At 40.9% G+C, this 12,964-nt stretch overlaps 1 protein-coding gene across 1 annotated transcript in view; it reads right to left on the minus strand.

Moving 5' to 3' along the window:
- NUDCD1 (NudC domain containing 1) overlaps positions 1 to 12,964 on the minus strand; it is a 124,151-nt gene that overhangs the window by 105,871 nt on the left and 5,316 nt on the right. The window contains exon 2 of the mRNA XM_034759585.1: positions 2,558 to 2,712. Coding sequence (XP_034615476.1) covers positions 2,558 to 2,712 — 155 coding nt within the window. The remainder of the gene's footprint in view (positions 1 to 2,557; positions 2,713 to 12,964) is intronic.

Genomic DNA, 12,964 nt, shown 5'->3' on the forward strand with positions numbered 1-12,964 from the left:
CCAAGTTCTGTAGAGTTCAGAGATAACAGTATGAAAAGACTGCATGGTCCTGAAAGCAACTATGCAGAAGATTGTGTATCTAAAAGTTAAGGTGACAAAGCAATACGCAAGTTATCTAGGCCATCTGAAGGAAGATAGGCGAAATAGGGTAGCTGGGTAACCTTTTGGTAAGACTGACAATCTCCCTCCTTATCCCCTTTTTAGAGTCACCTAAGGATTCCCCTCATTTTTATCTCTAACAATGCCACTCTTCAACCTCATCATTGCAGCCAACTTGCTTTCCATCAAGGTAAATTGGAAAGTATATGTAATCATCACTGATCTTAAACATCTACAAGAATTATAATTAAGTGATTACAGCTATCCCTTCCCACCTCCTAAAATCTTTAACAGCCTTCATTTCTAACCCAAACATAGGCTAGGAAAAACCCCATATTTCAATAAGCAGGTCACCACCAAAACACGGATATGAGAAAGGAACAGGAAAGTAATAGTAAATGACAAATTGGTATTTTATAGGCTTATAGTCTCTATAATCCTCAAGCTGTAACAATGTTCCACAATTCCACTGACATGTTATATAAATTTACCACCGTTTTGAAAACAGAATTAGCAGCCCTAAATCTTTCACTACCAGAGAAAATCTCATGTGAATGATCTATCAGCATTTTATTTTGCCTCCGACCCTAAAATGTTAATCAAGAATATGCATGAGGCACTGCTGTTTAAATTCACAACTAGATCCAATTATGAACAAAGTGTTTATCTAACCAAAAGAAAATGTTTAAATCCATATTGACAAGTGAAAAGTGTTGAGTCAATCAAAACAACACCAAATCACAAATTTTCAGCCATGTTCTTACACACTACCTGTAAAGGTTGTCCGATTAAATATAAGCCTCAGTTGTCAGAGATATAGACTTACTTCACATGGGATGGGCATGTCCAAAGCTAAAAATATTTACTTTGTAAATACCATTTTAGTATCACCAGTAACATGTTCTCCTATTCCCCATAAATCCCAATGTCTGCTATTACAATTATTCTTAAGTACAATACCAGACATGTATCAGAAACATTGTGTCCAGGTAGTGTTTTCCCTTGCAGAATACAGAATTACCGTATAATGGAAATTGTTGAATCCAAATAAAACAGCCTCAAAATATAGCATAGATTTTACTACTGGAGAATGCGGATATAAAAATCACAGAACCACCATCTTTCCTGGTTTAGCCTAATTCAGCATTTTTCAAAGTTCAGGTCGTGACCCAGTACTGGGTCCCGGCATGTCAGACACTGGGTTGCTCTAGTCAGTGCCGCCAACCGGGACATTAAAAGTCCCATCAGTGGAGCTACCCAGCTAAGGCAGGCTAGTCCCTACCTGATACTGCACTGCATCCTGGAAGTGGCCAGCAGTGGGTCCAGCTTCTAGGCAGGGGGCCACAGGGCTCCGCGTACTGCCCCCACCCCGAGCACTGGCTCTGCACTCCCACTGGCCAGGAACCGGCCAATGGGAACTGGGTGGGGGGCAGTACCTGAGAGTGAGAGTTGCGTGAAGACGCTTGCGCACCTCCGCATAGGAGCCTGACCTGCTGCTGGCCGCTTCTGGTGTGCAGCACGGTCCGGGGTGCCAGGGCAGGCGGGAAGGCTGCCTCTGCCCTCTGGCTGCATTGCTAACTGGGAGCTGCCGGAGGTAAGTCCGTGCCCCAACCCCATGCCCCAATCCCTGCCCTAGCCCCCCCGCCAAAAACCTGGAACCCCTTCCTGCATCCCAACCCCCTCATTCCTGGCCCCACCCCAGAGCCTGCACCTCCAGCCCAGAGCCCTGACTCCCTTCCACACCCTGAACCCCTCATTCCCAGCTCCATTGGATCACGGACATCAACAATTTTCTTCAACTGGATCCCCAGAAAAAAAGTTTGAAAACCACTGGTCTAGTTTACTCAGATTCCACTGAGTGAACCCAAAGGTCCTTCACCCATCTACTTGGCCCAAAGTAAATTTTTGCCCTTGTCACTAACTCCCACCTCTCACAACCTCTCTTCTTATGCTTATACAGTGAAGAGATTTTCAAATTAAAAAAAGAACGTGTCAAGGAGAATTAAGGAGGACCATTTTGCCAACTAGAAAAGGGTGCCCACTTTTTTCTTCCCTTCATCCAGTCACTAGGCCACCCTCCTCTTCCCCTTTCAGAATGAAAATAAAGTAGGACACTTTTCAGAAAAGGAAGAGCTGGGAGAAAACATTACTGAAACCCATCACTGCCTTGGTTTTTGTTTCATACCCCACACCCTACCTTGCACCCGTCTCTCTTTCTCCAAGTCATAGATACCAAGATCAGAAGGGACCATGGGTGGTTATCTAGTCTGACCTCTGGTATAACAAAGGCCATAGAACTCCCTCTCAACTTCCCTTATAGATTCCTCCCTCCCCCGCTTTCTACACTCCTCCTCGGATTTTCCCTTCTTCAGTTTTTTGTGCTTGCATACTATTTATTTTCTGTTCCTCTTGTCCCACCACACCTCTTTCATTGATTTAAAATAAATGTCATTCTTACCAGAGTCACTGATAAATTCATAACCCTTCCAAGTTGATCAACATAGTAGACATTATCCTGGTACCAAGAATCAAGATGTAGGTAATTATACATGCCAAAGGCACGCATGTGGTCCAGGGTATACTGATCATCTCGAAGTTTCACTTCTGCTACAGCTGAAAAATAAAGCCAGAAAGACTATTTTAACAACTAGAAAATGCAGTTAATCATATTGCACTATTAGTCTTTTGACCTTGTAGTTGGGTGGCTTGCCTTCCAAATTTGTGCTGAAAGCTTAAGGATTTTACAGTTTTTTACATGCAGACTGGTTTAAGACGACTGAGGATGGGAGGAATTATGTTTATGTGATCACCACTACCATTGATGCCTTCGCTCTACACTGTCCCTCCCACACACATGCTGAGGAAATCACCATGAAACTTCAGCAGATGAAGCACATAGGCACCAGATGAGAACATCAATTGTGAAAAACTCACTCCAAATCCATTCATCAAGAGCCTAAAGGTTTCTGACAGAAGTACACCACCATAGTAAGGAAAGAAAAAAAAAATTCTACTCTACCTCCATCACAGTTGCAAAACCACAGCCAGCAGGGTTATTCCGCCTGGCAATTTGGACTTCATAATCCAGCCACGGGGTCAAATCACCAGCCACTAAAAGGCAGAAAACTCTGAACCAGAGTTGACCACATTAGCCACCATGCCACTATTTGATGGTATATGGCCTCAACACACTCACTGTAGCCAAAGAAGTCTTGAGAACGTCCTTCTTGGCTAATAAATATCAAACTATTCACGGCTAATGGAAGTTACCAACACCTCTTTCGGGGAAGCAAATGTACCACTCACCTTGAAAAATACAGTCATCCATCCAATCCTGAAAAAAAAGCCATAACAACTCAATCCTTAAGACTGCTCAGCACTTTTTCCCCCTGGATAGTTCAGCACGTTCACTTCTCTGAATGAGGTGTTTTAATCTGTCCACTCCTACAAAAATCATTGATAAAGTAGCAACAAACAAGCACACATCACCACATGACATCGGGTTTCGGACTACGGCACAGTCTATACCTAAAAGTTAGTGGAAAAATCCAGTCATTCTTACATAAAACCTTTATAAAATGACTGTGTAAGCATGCCTTTTCATAGTTGTTGACACTTGCAACTTAACAGCAACCCCATGGCAGCCCAAATCATGTGGCTTTGCAGAATTGTACAATGGATTTCAGCTTCTCTGCAGTGAATAAGTTACTGTCCCATTCCACAAGCTTTAAGAGGATTTTCTTAAAGTATCAAAAATGAAGAGGGAAAAAAAACGTACCAGCGATGATTGAATCAGTAAGCCTCTTTCTTATTTTTAGTTCATTTTAACTAAATATTTTACAATAGTTAGCACTTAAAGACCGCTATTGCCAAAATGGCACTTTAGAAGTGTTTGTGAAATGAAGCTTTATCAAAGAGATGTTATCATGACCTAATGAGTTTTAAAAAATTGGATATGTTTAGTGAGGAAAAAAGTCTGATTGTCTAAGTATGTTAAGGTTGGTTATAAAGAGGGAGGGATAGCTCAGTGGTTTGAGCATTGGCCTGCTAAACCCATGGATGTGAGTTCAATCCTTGAGGGGGGCCACTTAGGGATCTGGGGCAAAATCAGTACTTGGTCCTGCTAGTGAAGGCAGGGGGCTGGACTCAATGAACTTTCGGGGCCTCTTCTAGTTCTATGAAATAGGTATATCTCCAAAGAGGACAGTGATCAATAGTTCTCTATGTGCACTGAAGATGGGACAAGAGAACCTGCAGCAAGGGAGATATAGTTTAGGAAAAACTTTCTAACTATAATGGTAGTTAAGCACTGGAATAAGCTTCCAAGGGAGGTTGTGGAATCCAAGTCATTGGAGGTTTTCAAGAATAGGTTAGACCAGTGGTCTCAAAGTGGGGTGCGTGCACAAGAGGATCCTTGGGGGTGCGCAGCAGGAGGAGCTTTTTGGCTTTGTCAGTTCAGGCAGGAGTCCGAGCGGTTTTTTTTTTTTTTGGCGCTTCGGCAGGGGGTGTGTGCTCAAAAATTTTTTACTAATAGGGGTGCACGATCAAAAAATTTTGGAGACCACTGTGTTAGACAAACACCTGCCAGAGATGGTCTTGGTATACTTGGTCCTACCTGAGCGCAGGGGGAGGGACTGCATGACCTCTCAAGGATCCTTCCAGCCCTATATAATCCCCAAAATGAGAAGACCAGAGAACAGGATGAATATATTGTAATTAATTAAAAACTAATAGGAAAGATAGTCCAAGACAATTCTTTCAGTGGAACCAAGTTGATAACATCTGCTCCATGTACTTGATATATTAACAAAACTAATCTTTTTTTGGCTTAATAGGATTCACACACTGAAGCATTTAAAGGATTTTCACCTAGAAAGCAACAGGTATTGTCTCACTTGGTAACAAGCTTTTCAAACACAACAATGGGAGCTGTGGAGCCAGTGCTTAGGGTGGGGCAGCACGCAAATCACACAAAGCCGCCTAGCCCTGCCTCTGCCTAGGAGCAGCAGGGACATGTTGCCGCTTCCAGGGAGCCACACTGAGCCAGGTGGGGAGCCTACTGACCCCACACCAACCGGACTATAAACCAGACTTTTAATGAAGATCAGAAATGCCGGTTTATAGAGCTTTCCGGTTGGTAAAGTACTGAATAATAATACAAAAGAAATTTCATCCTTGAAAACAGTGTATTATTCTCTTGATAAAACATTAGTGTTTCCACAACATTTTAAATTCCAGAAACATAAATCAATTTATAAAGAACAGTTTAGGTATTAAAATAACAAAATAACCATGCCAGAAAAGATCCAGCTATTTAAATGGTCAAGTTTTACATTCTTGGGAAATACTGTTTACAAAGAACTTTAGAATGGGCACTAATGGAAGTGGCAAGGGAAGTTTGAAGAGTAGGTGTGAATTGAATGGGGAGGTAGATCTTAACAGTGATTCATTTTAATTCGTATTAATGGACTAACTGGTTAGTAGTAAACCATTTCTGTGTCCCTTTTATTGCACATTCACTCAGCTACGAAAGAAATATATGAAATTAAACAATATTTCAGTCCTATTGTGTAAGTTTACTGGGGAATGGATTATAAATCACAATTTACAATAAAAATGTCCTAATCAACTTCTATAACATAGCAGCCTATCAAATTAGCATAAACAAACTTTCTCCCCCACAAATTACATTTATTTTCAATAGAGTAAATACCAATACCATTTTTGTAAGTATAATTGAACAATAAAGCAAGATAGAACATAAAGTTTTTCTCTTCAGATTTACTGCCAGAACACAAAGGACTACTAGGAAAGCTGCAGTAACCCATAGAGACATAATTATTAATTCACTTCAGTGCATTGCTTAAAGTGTGGTAATTCACGTGCTGCTTGTGCATAGTTTCCCAGCACTTAAAACTTAGTCTAAATCAAGTTTAATCAAACTTATCAAATGCACTTATCCTGCTGAGGACCCATTGCAAGTATGAAGTTTCATATTAAATATGAGGAAAAGACCATCCTTTGTAATAGAATCATGGAATATCAGGGTTGGAAGGGACGTCAGGAGGTCATCTAGGCCAACTCCTTCTCAAAGCAGGAGCAATCCCCAACTAATTCATCGCAGCCAGGGCTTTGTCAAGCCTGACCTTAAAAACCTCTAAGGAAGGAGATTCCACCACATCCCTACAAGCATCATGTGGTTGGCTGCTTCACTCATACACAGAGCCCCAACTTTATTTCTATGGATGGAAAGGATGGAAGAAAGGCACATTGGATTAGCAATCATGCAACATGTTAGCACCTAGATAGGGGAATATGAACAACAAGATAAATACCATTCACATTTTGCTTCTGTTAGTCTATCTTGAAAAGGGAGTCTCTGCATAGAACTGCTCCTTGGGGGAGGGGACCATATTTTTTTTAAACACAGTGAGGGCCTGATCCTTATTGGACTCTTTGGGCACTACTGTGATACAAATATCAAGCTACTACTTATACGGCTGGATCTCTCTATGGCATTTGATCATATTAGCCATCAATACTCCTGTTGTGTCTCAGAGACAAAGCAGGGATGAACAGAACAGTCAGATGGCTCCATTTCTTCCTTTCAGACTGATTCCACAGGGTTGAGGACCGCTATTCTTCCACATCTAGAACCTTCACTTGTGGAGTCCTACAAGGCTCAATCCTCTCCTTCTACTCTATTCAACACCTACATGAAGCTGAAGGGGAAGATTTTGAAAGAGCATAAGCAGCAATGCCAGCAGTACATAGACAATACCCAGCTCTACATTTTGCTAGCATCAAATGCTAACAGCATTAATTCCTACTATCTTGATTCTAAAGAGCCATCAGCACTCAGATGAGGCTTAGAAGGATTAGATTTTTATCTGTAAATATCAGTAAATGTCAAGTTTACCCCACACAAACCAACAACAAAAAAATATTTCCATTGATAATTAAAATTTAGAGCTATGCAAATGGAAGAAAAATTATTCTTGACAACAGACTGAAGGATATTTACTTGTATATTTTCACATGATGTTGACAATTTCTGCTTTAACTTTTTGAAACTCAGCATTTACTGACAGTAAATTGTCTAACCTCCCACCAACATCCCACATCTGTGAAAATTTAAACAGAAAAATTGAAACAAATGCTTAAAACCCATAATATTGCACAACTGAAAAATTAAAATAAATAAAAATAGAAAAACGCTTAAACAGATATCCACCAAAACTATACGAAAAAATTAATTCTGCCAATCCTATCAATAGTTGACTAAAACTAAACTGCTGCAAGATGGAGGTTGAATGATGGAGGAAAAAGAATTGCAAAGAATTCCCCATATCTATATTACCCTCCATCATCATAGTAATTTGCCATTCAGTCATCATGGGTCTTTTTGGACTCCTTGCTACTTTTACATACTAATAGTCAAATTAGACAAATAGTCACAGCTGCTAAAAACTCTAAGACAACTGGCCAGAAGTCTGTGCTTCATACAACAAGATTTTGATTTGGCCACAGCAGTTCACACATTCACAATTTGATTACTGCAATGCTTCATGCCTAGGAATGAAGCCACCAATTCTGATAAAGGTCCATTTGGCTCTAAATTCAGCAATCTGCCTGTTCATCAACAGTGTGCGCTATGAACATCCTGCTCTCTGCACTGGTTCCCTCAAGAACATCATCATTAAATTCAAGATTTTAATCTCAACATTCAAAGCATTTCATGGAACTACCTCTTCCCACTCCCTCTCCCCCATTCTCCCTTTATGCAACTATAACTTCTATGAAGCTATGCTATATCAACAAGGATGAGCCTCATGAGAATGGGGGACAGAGCTCTTGGAGCATACAAAAAAATAATATATTGATCTGGAATGACCAATTACTCAAGATACTGGATGGTTTGGATATGTGCTTCAGTGAATGGACTAATTTATTTCCCTCCTGAAATAATTTCAGAAAGCACTGAACATCTGAAACTACTTTATATAAATCTATTAATGGGATCCAGGTATTGTATGAAATTGAGATGTTATTAAACAGGTCCCAAGTGTGGGACTTAAGGTCTCATGTTGTACTTTCTTTTAAATGTCCAAATTAATGGTTATATTAAATAACTGAAATAAGATTGTGGCAAACTACTCCTGGGGGAATACTGCACCACTGCGAACATGCAGAATTCATGTCCCCTGAAGATTTTTTTTCCTGCATAGAAAATACATTCTGCCAAAGAGGCACTGCAGTTATGCCTTTCACCTGCCAGGGGCTGCTGTGGCACCAGAATTGAGGGCAGCCCACTTGCTGACCAGCGGCCGATAGGGAGGAGAGTCTGCATTCCTCACGGCATCCTGATTGCAGGGCCAGGTGAGGAGGCATGGGATATGGACAGAGCATTGCACATGAGGCTGCTGGGACTCACAGACAGGGGTTCAGAACGGCTAGTGGGGGGACAGACTGGGGCAGGGGGTGAATGGGAGTGAAGGTACACATGGGGACAAGGCAGATGTGCCTGACTGAATGGGAGAGGCTAAGGGTCCTGCCAGGGTCTGCATCAGGGAGGTCAACTCCCCACAGCACCCTCCCAACACACCCCCAAAAGAAAACCCTTTTCTATACTTCTCCCCACCCAGCAACACTCCTGAGTCACTCCGAGGCTCCTTCCCAGCAATTACTTCCCTCTCCCTCAGCTTCGCCATTAACCCTGACGCTCCCAAGCCTTTGCACTGCTTCAGAGGGGTACAGGAAATACATTGCTGTATTGTAGTTTAAATGAATTATTACTCATAGTTCTGTATTAATATGCCTAATAAAAAAATCTATTTTTCTAAAAAAAACTTTGCTGTATCATTTTTGTTATCTGTATTGTTACAGATCTACTTGCTGACAGGTATTTTGAAATAAATTAAAAAATAATTGAAACTGGCATGATTATATTGTGTTTTGACAAATATGCAAAATTTTGCAGAATTTTTAATTTTTGGCACAGAATTCCCCCAGGTGTAGTAATAAGTGTCCTTCATGTTATACCAAAAAGTTTTGCTTAAGAAAGTCTTCAGCCCTATGTAAATAAAATGAAGCAGGTTCTACAAATAAAAGAAGCCTGTGCACAAGTGCCATCTGCTGTCCTTTTACCAAATGCTTCGGTAGTGTTTATGTTAGAAGGGCCTAAACAAAGAGGAAGTTTAGCCCTTTCTTTCTACAGTTATCTTGGCAGTCCTAAGAGATGAAGAGGAAAGCAAAAAATAAAAAGGGAGCCAAGAGATTAAAGGAGACAAATCAGGAACAGAGTTTAGGCTAAAAGAAAATGACTGCAAATTTAAGCCAGATCTGTCAGAAAAGAAATGTTGTTTCTACAAAAAAATAATTCTGAAGAACAGGAATGCTTCAGGAAACACAGCCTTTGATACACTGGTTCAAATCCAGCCAGAAAAAACAACAAAAACAAGTATTTTTTTTTTTTTTGTAAAACCTGGGATTTTTTCAGTAAAACAAAATCGGTTTAAACTACTTAAATGTGGGAAAGCGCCTCCAGGACACTCAAACCAGCATCTTCATCAGCACTAAGTACTGTAGTGTGTTTTTGTTTGCCTTTTAAGAAGAGTGTCAAGAATTTTCAGAAGGAACCAGGCCTCTTTACCCACCTTTGAAAGTTTTGGTATTTGTTTTTTGGTTGTTTTTTTTAAAATTGATACTACTATTTTTCTGTATTGATAGGGCATTGTCCCACAAGTGATTTTTAAAAAATGAAATCTGATAAAGGTCTGTCATCATAAGCCTTGTCCAATGAACCAGCAGCAGCAAAATAACGGTCTCACAAGCTTTTCTAGATTGTATTGTCTTCAATACATTCTAGGTTGAGAAAACTACTAGTAAACATTTTTAAACTGTTTATTAAATTTGCCTTCATTTTGGACAAGAAGTGCTTACTATGCTCCTATATACTGCCATTCTTTGCTTTGCAATGCCACCCTGTGGATGAAACCTGGTACTTCATGTATACTTATCAAAATACTGCACTGGAAAAAGGTCATATTAATTCTCTGCAGGTGTCAATCTGTGTACTCTCATTTGTTGTCCGAATACAGCAGTTGTGTCATTATTCTGTGGCCCCTCCTTCAGTTGAGGGAGTTTGAGGCCTTAAAGTTTCAGGCGGGCCTAGGACCACCCTCCCAAGATCCAAGTAGGCTACAAAGTTCTTATTTATTGACCATATGTATTTTCCTAGATAATTTTTTTTGTTTTAAAACCTGCTTTAAGAAATTAAGCACAAATGTTAAATTAATAACTGTACCACTGGATTGTGGCAGCCTGGAAAGAATGTAAGGATTAAATCACTGCAATGAACATGCCATTAAGGAAAGCAGGCTTCTGTATTCCTTTATTCATACATGACATATAAAACAGTTAGCTAGAAAAAAAAATGTCATCTGAAAAATACATAATGATTGGTGAAGTATTTTTACTGGATTCAGTTACTAAAAAAGATATTAAACCAATGAGATCTATTGTGCACTGCAATCACAAAACAGACTAAGCAAGACAAAATACAGCAGATATTAATTTACAAGAGAGAAAATATGTTAAGGGTTCATTCACAAATTATTTATGTCTATTGCAAGAACAATTTACATTAAGTATATGTAAACCAATGGAATTATGAAGTAGAAACAAACACCTTGTCAGTATTTTCTTCTGGAATATCTTTTGTGACAAGAAATTAAGTGACACAAAGACAGAAAAATACACCTCTGCCTGAGGTTCAATCCAGTTCTATTGCGTCTAGGTGTAGAGCCTTGCCTATTCAATGAAATTCATTCTCTGTTTCCCCATCAGCCTCTCTCTTATACCTCTTCCTCAGAGCAATAATGAAAGGGAAAGAACTTGAACTGGAGTTACTTGTTCTCTGGGGACCGGTCAGTGCCTCTGAACCCTGTAACAGGAACACCTATTTCATTAAACTGGACTGTGTTATTGTGCAGTTTTGTTGTCGCCTACCACACAATGACACTTGGCAGATGCATCTTCAAAAAAAAAAATGTTTTTAAAGTTGAAATTCAGAATGTAGGAAAGAGTAATTTGCAGAGTAAAGAAGAACATGTCATGAAAACACTTAATTTCTAAATCCTTTACAAATGAAATACTTAAGTTTTCACCAAAGTTAAAGAATGTTTATAATATGTGCATACATAGTTATAATATATAAAAACATTCACAATCAAAGACAATTTTTTTAAAAGTTATAAACATACATTTAATAACCATACTATTTAATAACCCTGTTAAATTATTTCCCAACTTCACTGATTTATTTTAAAGAGTTGTCTCATCCTTTTATTTTCTAGGCTGGGGCTGTAACAGCAGATGGGAAGATTTCTTTATGTTTGAGAGCAGTCATTACCTTAGGCTCTCCAACATACAAACTTCCTTAAATATTTTTTACTCTTGGGGGAATTCTGTGCCCCTACAGATGCACAGCATTCATGTCCCCTGCAGATTTCTTTGCTTCGGTGCAGGAAAATGACTTTCTGACAGGGAAGCCACAAGAGCAGTCATGCAGCAGTATGTTCTTACTTCCCAGCAGTATGTTCTGGGTGCCCAGAGCAGCTGACAGAGAGGTAAATCACTGTGGGGCAGAACTGGGGAAAACCTGGCTGGTTGCTCCTATCCTGTGCCAGGCTCAGCTGCTAGTCCCGGCTGGGCTGGAGAGGACAGAACTTCCTCTTCTCCTGCGCGGCATCCGGGGCCGGGTCAGATCCACCCCCAGATTTCTCTCCAGGCTGCAGGAAGTTCTGCAAACTCCCCCCCACCACCACCAACCCGCTTCTTGCACCCATCACTCCTCAGCTACAGGGGGTTATAGCTGTATAGGGAGCTGCTCCCCCATCAACCTAATTACGTGCATCCGCAACCTCCTGCCAAGCCTCACCCCCCTGCATCTGGACCACTCAGACAAGCCACCTGCACCCAGATCCCCACCCCACTGAGCCCCAGTCCCCCAGCATCTGGGGCCCCCACAAAACCCCCACACACCCAGACCCCCCTGCCAAGCTCTATCCCCCCCACACCTAGCCCCTCCCACCCCCTGCTGAGCCCCAATCACCTTTACCTGGACCCCCCTGCAGAGTCCCATTACCATTGCACCCAGAACCCCCCCAACAAGCCCCTGTGTATCCAGATTCCCCCTGCACCCTCCACTGAGCTGCCTGCATCCAGATTGTCCCACACAAAACCCCCTCAGCTCACACCTGGATCCCCCCATACTAAGCTCCTCCACACTTGGATTCTGCCAGGCTTAGCCTGCCTGCCTACACCTAGTGCACCTGGCACAGAGGGACAGGGCCCTGGGGTATTTCTGGGGCAGGCCCAGTCCTTGCGCTATGTCAGGGTTGGGTACAGCCTCACCACTGAGTCTGTGTCCTTGGGGGGAGCTGCAGAGTTATCTCCCACCTCTGTGCAGCCAGTGGCCTGTGCTCCCTAGTGCCATGCTGGAGCCTCCACATTTATTTGACAAATAAAATTTGCAAAATTTTAAAATATTGTGCGCACAATTTTTAGTGTTTTGGAACAGAATGCCCTCAGGAGTAATTTTTCAGAGATGACACCAGTTTGATCATCAAGAAAATGTCAAATGCATGTTTTTAATTAGGTGACACTTTCATCCATGTTCAGACATTTCTGGAGGAAAAAAAGTGTCTCATTATGTTTACCTCCATTTATTTATACTTAAAAAAAGTTTAGTGAGTATTTTTTTAATGTGCAAATTATACAGTCAAAATGAAATGGTTTTCTTTTGCACCCATATTGGACATAGGAGCATCATATTTAAGTCAGCTTGTGGACACTTTTGTTT

This window comes from Trachemys scripta, chromosome 2 (genome assembly GCF_013100865.1).
Source record: "Trachemys scripta elegans isolate TJP31775 chromosome 2, CAS_Tse_1.0, whole genome shotgun sequence".
Classification (NCBI taxonomy): Eukaryota; Metazoa; Chordata; order Testudines; family Emydidae; genus Trachemys; species Trachemys scripta.